The 9,936-nt window shown below is 42.6% G+C and overlaps 1 protein-coding gene and 1 pseudogene across 2 annotated transcripts in view; one reads left to right on the top strand and one right to left on the bottom strand.

Annotated features, from left to right (window-relative positions):
- UBA2 (ubiquitin like modifier activating enzyme 2) overlaps positions 1–4,068 on the top strand; it is a 30,954-nt gene extending 26,886 nt beyond the window's left edge. Inside the window, exon 17 of one of the 2 annotated variants that reach the window (XM_043434879.1) lies at positions 646–1,066. In XM_043434879.1, coding sequence (XP_043290814.1) covers positions 646–656 — 11 coding nt within the window. In that variant the 3' untranslated portion in view covers positions 657–1,066. The other variant, XM_043434878.1, reaches the window with a different exon arrangement.
- A 3,957-nt stretch (positions 4,069–8,025) lies between these two features.
- LOC122421292 lies at positions 8,026–8,351 on the bottom strand (annotated as a pseudogene).
- Between the last annotated feature and the right edge of the window lie 1,585 nt (positions 8,352–9,936).

The raw sequence follows: 9,936 nt of genomic DNA on the forward strand, positions 1-9,936 counted from the left end.
AGCGTTGTGAAGATGAACTTAGAGATCGTCTAGAGGAGGGTTGCCCAACCTCTGGGCCATCAAACAGTACCTCTGGGCCATCAACTCAGTATCCTGTTAGATCAGCGGTGGCATTAGATTCAAAATAAAGTGCACAATAAATGTAATGCACTTGAGTCATCCCCAGACCATCCCTCCCACCCTCAATCCGTGGAAAAATTGTCTTTCATGAAGTTGGTTCCTGGTGCCAAAAAGGTTGAGGTTCAGACTGCTGGTCTAGATAGAGTGTGTGGGCCATGGGTTCAAGACCCTTTGCCCCTCCACGTGCGCGCGCCCCCCCACAAAATAGAAAGGTTCATCATCCTATTTTGAGGAAAGGACTGGTAGTTTCCAAAAGTCATAATTTGCAGTGTGCATTTATGGTTCCACCATGTGGGTGGGTTTTGGAGACTAGCAGTAAGGTAGGTACTGTGCCTTTGACTTAGTGGAATGTCGGGGGTGGGTGACACAATTCCAACCATAGTGTAAGTTAAGAGCATGCACTGTAGAGCCCCACTTCGTGGGTTTGAATCGATCCCATCCTCTGCTACTATGTGACCTTGGGCAAGTCTCTGTACCTCCGTTTCCTCTTCTGGAAAATGGATAATAATGTTATCTTCTTTATAGGGTGGTTGTGATGATTAAATGAGTTGTATATGCAAAGTGCTCAGAACAGTTCCTGGCACATTGTAAGTGCTATGTATATGTTGTTATTGTTGTTGTTTATTATTATTATTATCACTGCTACAAATATTAGGATATGCACCCTCCCCTGTTCTTGTTGGAGAAATAGAAACAAGGAACTCTAACAATTCCTATGAACTATATAATGCTTGTTAAAATTTTTTGTTTTGATTAGGAAAGAAATAGGTGCTTGTAACAAAAAACAGTGAAACAGTACAGAAATAAGTAATGTATAAAGCAAGGGTTCCCTAAGGGTAGTCATTCTGAAGTTTGATGTGTGTTAGAAGAGTTAGTTTTTCATGTACATAAAATTTTAGTGAGCTTCTAGTCGCCCCCCACTTTTAACCATTTTTTTCCCTTTTTTTCTGAAATAAGCACAAGAGCAAGATGATGTGCTCATAGTTGATTCGGATGAAGAAGGTCCCTCAAATAATGCTGATATCAGTGAAGACGAAAGAAGTCGCAAGAGGAAGCTAGATGAGAAAGAGAGTGTCAGTGCGAAAAGGTCACGCGTAGAGCAGGCAGAGGAGCTTGATGAGGTTATAGCATTAGATTGAACAGAACTGCCTCTGAACGGAACCTCTTACTCCATTAAGGCCTTCTGGGCAGAACCAGGTTATTTGTTACGTCCTTTGTTCCAAAGGGAAAAAATTGACACCAGTGACTTGACGATGATTCTGCTCCCTTTGAAAGCGTTCATTTTGCTAGAACTATTAGAAACATTGCAGTGTGCTGTACTGAAAGTAGGAATATAGTTTTAAAACCCTTTGAACAAAGTATGTGCATAACCAGTCCATGAGATGAAACAACACAATGCATGTTGCCTTTTTAATGTAAATACCCTTAGGTATCATTTAACAGTTTTAAAATATTGTGGTTTAGTAAAGTTGATACCTGGTTATAAATATTATGCCTTTATTTTTGGTTAGAAGAAGAATTATTTTTAGCCTAGATCTAACCATTTTCATACTCTTAACTTACTGAAACAGATTCAAAGAAGTATCAAGTGCTATGCATTGAAACTTGTTTTTAAATGTTAACTGGCACTATGTATATTAATGTAAAACAGTTGTTAATTTACTCAAGTTTTCAGCTTGTACTGCCTGGTATGTCTGTGTAAGAAGCCAATTTTTGTGTATTGTTACAGTTTCAGGTTATTTATATTTGATGTTTTGTAAAACTCAAATACAACTATACTGTACTTGCGGACCAAATAAATGACATCTGCATACTTGTTATACATGCCTGCACGGTTCATGTTTCTGCTGCCTTACTGGGTTTATACATTGTATTTGCTGCAGGCATACTATATTCTTTCCTTTTAGAAAATTAACTCAGAAATGGATTACCATAGATGAGTACTGTTTACCACAGATGAGTACTTTTAAAAAGACAGCTAGCTTTTAAAGGCATGTTGCTTTTTAAATGATTGTAAACGGTTGGCCTTCTGTTGAGAACATTCAAGTGATCTTTGCTCAGCCCCAGTAACTTGGAGTCGTGGATTTGAGATTCCACATGGCAGGTCTCCTCCACTCTGGGTGTCCCCAGGTCATCCAAGGCCCTTCTTGCATGTACCCTTCCGGGCCCAACTCTGACCAGCACATGTGGCCAGGCCAGGCCGATGGATCAGCACCCACATCTCCTGGACCTCCGAACACCTTGGCCCCTAGGCTGCTCTCCTGCAGATGTGCCTGGAGTTTTCAAATAACAGAAACCCATGAAGCTGTTTTCCCTGTTCTGTACCTCTGCCTTGGTGTTTTTGGCCACAGTCAATGAAATTTCAACTTGGTAATTCATTATGTTGTTCCCCGTTGTGTAATTCTTACTCTGCCATCCAGCTTACGAAGGTTTCATTTTCCTCCAGAAAAGAATTTTTTTTGAAATTACAGAACTGTGTTACAGATAAAAGTGGAATATCCTGAAATACCCTCTCAGAAGCAAATTTTGGTTAACTGGTTGGTCACTGATGGTTATCTCCGGTTTTGAAATTTTGAAATCTGAAGAGTTCTCGAGAGAATCTGAATTTTGGAAGTCTCCCCATTCCTTAAAACCTCATCCACCCTGCCTTTTTCGACACAGTTATCAACAGTGTATTTCCAGCATTTTATGTTTTTTTTTTTTTTTCTTATGTGAGTGTATAGTGGCATTCAATGTCAGTGTGATTTGTAGAATGTGTTTCTCTCTTGGCAGCGGTTTTCAGTTTTGCAGCAACTCTATTATTACTTTTCCAGCAGTTTCTGTTTTTATAAAAATCTGGGTTTATCAGCAAAGCAGGCCTGACCACAGTGGTCTTGTTTAACTAGACTAAGATCCAAACTGCCACTATGTCCCTGGAGTGTGGAGGTACTTTAGATCTGGCCTTTGTATTCATGGTTTTCCCAGGTGAGTCTTCTCAGTTTATGGAGCTGGAAGCAAGGCTCAACAAGCATGTTTCCCCAGCAGCTCCAGCCTGAAACAGTCTGACAAACCATATTCCAGCCTCATTGGGAGCAGTCTGGTGACTCAAGTTTACCTAGACAGTCCCCTCTCCCAAAGATCATGCTGCATACTTGGCAGGTACCATGAAAGGATTCCGTGTTTTAATGAGAGCCTGAACCATTAACAGAATAACTGATCAGGCAAAGATCATCAGTGGATGCAAAACCTAAAAGGCTACTAAGGAGCAGAATCTTTGTGGAGTGCTCAAATGTTGCTATATAAACTTGAAAAGTGTAAAGCTCTTTGTCTTGACAATAGACTGATCTATCATCATTGTAATCAAGTGATCAAACCAGGCATCACTAATGGGACAGCCTGGTATGTGCTTCCTGATAGGAGATGATGATTTGAAGGATCCAACACCTAGGCCCCTCCCCACCCCAAAAAGGTAATTTGAATTTAACATCTAGACTTCCAACCAACAGGAAGCAGAGGAGTAGAGAAGTGAGTTACACATTAAGGGGAAATAATTGGGTGAATATAGAATGTGTGACATTCTAGAACTCAAGTGTAAAATGATTCTTGTGACAATTGGAAATTTGAAAATGGAACAAATTGGGTGATAATGGATTTCTTAGCTGTGGTATTATTCTTATAGTTATGTAGGCCATTGTCCTTGAGAGAGATTAGAGATGAAGCTCACACCACCTACAACTTCTAAATGGCTCAGCAAAATAAAAAATACAGGAAGAAAAACAAAATTAACATTGGATTTCAGTGGAGCCTATATATATTGTTTATTGTGCCATCTAACTTCTCTGAGAACTTTAATAAAAGTGGAGATATATTTTGTATTTTCCTTTAGTGCCTCTGTGACTTTTTCAAGTTTTGTACTGAGTATATATCCTGTGATTGGAATCAGAAAAGTAATAAAGATTATTAAAAATGCCAGTTGGAATGAGAAAGTGTTACAGCAGTTCCTGGGTTGGCATTGATGAACTCAGCTATACTCATCCTTATTGCTAGGCTGTGACTTAGGAAGAAGTCTCTTTGCTTTGATCATCTAGGGAAGTCAAGAGAACTAGTTGCTTCTAGTAGATTAGTGGTCCACTTGGAAGCTGCCAGAACACACTTGGTTCCTGATCGATGTTCCTGAAACTCGCCCATTGTTGGCACATATGTCTGAAGTGGACTTGCTCTATGACCCAGTTCAGTTAGCCATCCAACCAACTCATCCTTTGTTGTCCCCTTCTGCCTTCAGTCTTTCCCAGCATCAAGGTCTTTTCCAATGAGCCAGTTCTTCCGCATCAGGTGGCCAAAGTATTGGAGTTTTTCAGCTTCAGCATCAGTCCTTCCAGTGAATATTCAGGGTTGGTTTTCTTTAGGATCTTTCTTTAGGTTTGATCTTGCAGGCCAAGGAACTCTCAAGAGCCTTCTCTAACAACAGAGTTCAAAAGCATCAATTCTTTGGTGCTCAACTTTCTTTATAGTCCAACTTTCACATCCATACACGACTACTGGAAAAACAGTAACTTTGACTAGACGGGCCTTTGTCGGCAAAGTAATGTCTCTGCTTTTTAATATGCCATCTATGTTGGTCATAGCTTTTCTTCCAAGGAGCAAGTGTCTTTTAATTTCATGGCTGCAGTCACCATTTGCAGTGATTTTGGAGTCCCATAAAGTCTGTCACTGTTTACATTGTTTTCCCCCATCATTGTTCCCATTGTTTCCTATGACCCAGCAACATAGGCAAACTTACACCTCTTGTAATAAAAAGCAAAAATTTAAAAACGCAGAGAAATCAGGGAAGAAGAAACGTTGGCAGTGTTTCTAGTCATTGTGCCTTGCAGATGTGGTGAAGAACTCCCATTTTCCTTCGTAAAGTAGTGTAGCTAAGGACCAGAATCCATTTGAGTGTCTTGCAAGATATATTTAGCGAAATATTTTTATAGACCCTTTCATACTGGGAATACATTATTTGCATTCTGCATACAGAAGGAACTTTTTTTTGTTTTCCCTGCATGTAATTTAAATTCTAGCCAAAAATTTGAGAAATGTTTGAACTGCTTCACTAAATAAACAACTGGGTTGAACTACAGGTTTCTGAGGCTACTGTGTGCTTGCTTATATTTCTGAAGACAGTTATTTCCTGGTAACATTTTTTGGAAGTTTTGCTAAATGTATCTCATAAAAGCGTTTTTGTTTTGGCAACACCATGCAGCTTGCGTCATCTTAGTTCCCCAACCATAGACTGAACCAAGACCCTCAGCAGTTAAAGCACGGAGTCCTCACCATTGGACTGCCAGGGAATTCCCTATAACAGTTTTAAAAACCTTAAATCTTGCAACAAATGATAACTTACTACAAAGGGAAAGATTGAGGAAAGATTATATCAATACTAGAATATATAATGCTCCAAGAAGTTCCTCAGGATTTACTTTAGAAATCTCCCAGAGTTCTTTCTCAGAAGATCAGTCTCAGAAGATTGTGCACACCATCACTCACTCATTTTACAAACATACTGTTTTTCAGTCACTCAGTTGTGACCAACTCTTTGCGACCCCATGGACTGCATCATGCCAGTCTTCCCTGTACCTTACCAACTCCTGGAGCTTGCTTAAACTCCTGTCCATTGAGTCGGTAATGCCATCCAACCATCTCATCCTCTGTTGCCCCCTTCTGCCTTCAATCTTTCCCAGCATCAGGGTCTTTTCCAGTGAGTCTGCTCTTCGCATTAGGTGGCCAAAGTATTGGAGCTTCAGATAGTAAATGTATTGCATCCCTACTTTGCACTATGCTTCATTTAGAAAACCTTGCCAAATTTGCCAGTCTGATAGAAGTCTTTGAAAGTTGTAAGACACTAAGGGCTGGTGTACACAAAAACCTAACTTCTTACTGTAGCAATAGGTAGTGGGAGGAGGATCTGAGAACCCACATCCTTCGTGTTGCCAAGCTTTCCAGTTGGTCCTAGCGGCAGCTTCTAGCAGTACTGCAAGTCATCAACACCAGCTTCATGCTCAGTGTGATTCCAAAAGCTGTAGCATCCCCAAATAGCTCCTCCCCATGGAGCTGCAGACTGAGGTTTTTGCCCTGTAAAGTTAATGCATAAATTGCTATTCCTGAATGCAGGATAAGGTCCCAACCCTAATTCTCAGATTGGGAAACCAGCTGTCCATGGCTTTAGTTATCAATGCTTTGAAACTTCTGTACCCCTAGAGAGGCCTAAAGGGTGTCTAGGACCAAGGGAAGTTGGTGGACTCAATCTGGTAGGAAGAGTTGGACCTCAGAAAAGAGGGGATAGAAAAATCCCTTTGGGCATAACTCCCAGAGGACAGCCTCACAGTGGCTTAAGCAGAACATGCACCTTGGGTCTGGTGCAGTGTTTCTTTAGGATTGGCACACTGGTGCTGAGCTGGGAAGGGTCCATGTGTGCTTTAGGTGAAAGATTCTGCTCTCCCCAGGAAAACTTATTTTATAAAGGTAGACTGCTGCAGCTGAGGGGAGGGAAAGAAATGTGGATCCCAGTGATTCTTAGATGTGGTGTTTGATTGCATGCCATCCCCTTCCCTCCTAACCCAAGTTACTTAGTCTACGTTTGATTGACATCTGAGTGTGTCCCAAGACAGAAAACTCCTGAATTGTGACCGTAGTTGTGCCGTTCTTAGTCACTCAGTCATGTCCGACTCTTTGTGACCCCATGAACTGTAGCCTGCCAAGCTCCTCTGTCCATGGGGATTCTCCAGGCAAGAATACTGGAGTGGGTTGCCATTTCCTTCTCCAGGGGATCTTCCCAAACCAGGGATTAAACCAAGTCTTCTGCACTGCAGGAGGATTCTTTACCATCTGAACCACCAGGAAAGCCCTTGGCGTCCAGAAAATACAGATACTACAGACAGATAAAGGGATCTTATGGAAGCTAGACTACAAGGAGAGATAATGGGATCTGTTAAAAAAAAAAAAAAAAATCACTGTTAGTGCAGACAGTTTGGATAGGATCAGCCTTAGAAAAAAAGATGGCTCAGGATTTGGTGTGAGACTAGATTGAACATGTCCTGTTCTAGCCTTCTGAGTGTTGTTAGTTTGTCTCGACGGAAGATTGTAGTTAACTTGGGAGAATGATAGAACCAGAGACCCAGCAGTTCTATTGTGAAACTCTTCCAACAGTGGGATGCAGGCAGTAGTCATTGGAGCTAGCTCATTCTAGCTTTCAAGAGCTGACTATACCCATTTCTTTCCAACTCTGTTTAATGACAGCATATTGTCAGTTTAAAAGTTGATCATGGGGGGACTTCCCTCATGGTCCAGTGGTTAAGAATCTGCCTTCCAAGGCAGGAGATGTAGGTTTGATCCCTGTTCAGGAAACTAAGATCCTACATGCCATAGGGCAACCAATACCCGATGCAGCCAAAAATAAATATTTTAAAAAATAAAAAAATTGACCCTAGTGAAAGACTTCTCTAGTGGTCTAGTGGACTCCTCACTTACACTGCAGAGGATGGGGGTTAGAGCCCTGGTTGGCAAATTAAGAGCCCACATTCTGGGTTCAGTGGAAAAATTTATTTAAATAAAAAAATAAAATTGACCATGGTGTTATTGGCAAATGCTATAAATCAGGGGCCCTTCACTTCTCAGGCAGAAAGAGCCCGCTGAGATCAGACACACCTTTAGTGAGCATACAAAGGAAGATGGGGTCTGGGACACACATTCAGTTAATGTATAAATGAGAGCATACAATTTCAAATTCTACTTTGTATCCACTTCGTGGTATGATGGTAGGATTCCCCACAGTATTAAATATTTTAAAGGTATTTAATGAGTTTTCCACTTCATGGAAGTACTTTAATGTTGAACAGTGAATATTTATTTAAACAGGTTCTGGCCAATTAAAGAATAATTTTGTGTGATTTACTTTTCACCAGTCTGTTTTGGTATGTTTCTAAACAGGATCACTTAGAATAATGATAGCCACTGTTAGAACTCTGTAATATTTTCTACCTGTTCTGCTCAATTCAACATTATTGCCACTGCAGTAGTGATGGACACCAATTTTGGCCAACAGGTGTAGATCTCTATTTCAGATTTCCTCAAGGCTGGGCAGACATTGTGGAGGATATCTGGTTTTGTTCTGCCTTGTCTGATCATTTTCAGAATTGGCTTGTACCCCAGCAGTATTTTCCACTTTTCATAATGATTAGGAGCCTAGAGTGGACTGACTCCAGCAACTTTTTCATCTTTGCTGCCACCAGCTTCCTGTCTTAGATGTGGGATGTCCCCTAGCCAAGAACAGCTGCCAAGCCAAGATTGCCAGAAAGCAAACATATTTTAGGTTGTTTCTGTTCCAGTGTGTCCGTGGTTATCGTCATCTATCTATTTGAGTAAGAAAGTCCTTTAGCCGACCCTGGACTCCAATATATTATTTAAATATGGAAAGCTCTAAGTGGGCAGATAAGGGTGGAACTTAAGTTACCTTGGAGGGCAGAGCGCACCCTCTGAGCTCCAAAGGCTGGAGATTCTAGGACTGTACAGATTACATAAATAACGTGATAAACAGTTGTGCCTACACTGTCATCTGCGTTGGGACTACTTGCCCGGAATAGATTCTTGGAGCATTACTGCTTTCAAGAATGTTTTTGTTTGTGAGAATGTTAACACCAAATTGCTCTTTCTGACAGGAGGTACCAGCTTACACTCATTACCAGTAAAATACACACGTTTCCCCACAGTCTTGCCAATATTTCCATTTTTAGGTGGTAGATAATGTGATCAGTGGAATAGGATACCTTATTGTTGACAATTTATTTTCCTTTCGCAGAGTGGAAGATCATTTTTCACTAGAAGGCTCCTCTGGATTTTTTGCTCCCCACAAAGGGCTTGCCCCTACCTGTGCCTCCCTGCCACCCAGCCTGGGGAGTAGGGGTTGGAATTCTCCCAGCTCTGAGAGGTGGAAGGAGGGAGTAGCTGGGTCAGACACTGCTCCCCTGCCAGCTGAGAATGGGCCACAGCCAGCTTCTCAGCAACATTGAGGCCAGACGCCCTGGTCAGCCTACCCCAGTCCCTGGTCAGTCCCTACCCACGCTCCCTGTTCCCCGAAGCACTGCAGTTGCCTTTCTGGAATTCTCTGAGGAATGAAGCGCCTGGAAGTAAGAGAACTCTTCCACTCAAGCCTGTTTTCCGGGATCCATCAGGTCCTGACAGATAATGGTTTGCTTTTCTCCCCTACAAGCTGTTTCAAATGTGTGACAAGGACTTTGTAGCTTGTGTTTTGGGGGACAAAGCCCTAGTCAACTCTCCTTCCCCTCCCCCACCTTCTCCCCCGCCCCCCCCCCGCCCCCCCGGTCAAGGCCGCATCCGGTCCCAGGATGTGCTTTCAAAAGTAGCATCTCCTTGGTGTCTCACCCCGTGGGCAGGTGCTGGAGAAAGGAGTCGTTCTCACATCTCTTGGTGACTGAACCTTGGGTCACAACTGAGGCTTCCCCGCCCACTGGCTTAGCCTGAGGCCTGTTTCTGGCCTTGGGCGCTTGTGACCAGTAACCAGGTTTGGAGACCAGTCTCCATCCAGCCTGCCGCAACTCCTAGTACAAGGCGCCTTCCCCATCACGCAGGTGGGGACACCTGGAACCAGTGCGCAGCCGCACGGCCCTGGGAGGGGCTGGGGTCTCGGGGTCAAGTCAGGCGGGACGCTGAGGGCGCAAACGCCAGAGACACTGCAAATGCGCAGTGGTCTCCAGTGTCCTGAGGTGGCCGGGTACAGTGCTTCTGCCTAAGGCCAAACTTGTCCGACCCAGCGCTTGAAACCGTGGCGGCGCTGGAAAATAA

This window comes from Cervus canadensis, chromosome 18 (genome assembly GCF_019320065.1).
Source record: "Cervus canadensis isolate Bull #8, Minnesota chromosome 18, ASM1932006v1, whole genome shotgun sequence".
Classification (NCBI taxonomy): Eukaryota; Metazoa; Chordata; class Mammalia; order Artiodactyla; family Cervidae; genus Cervus; species Cervus canadensis.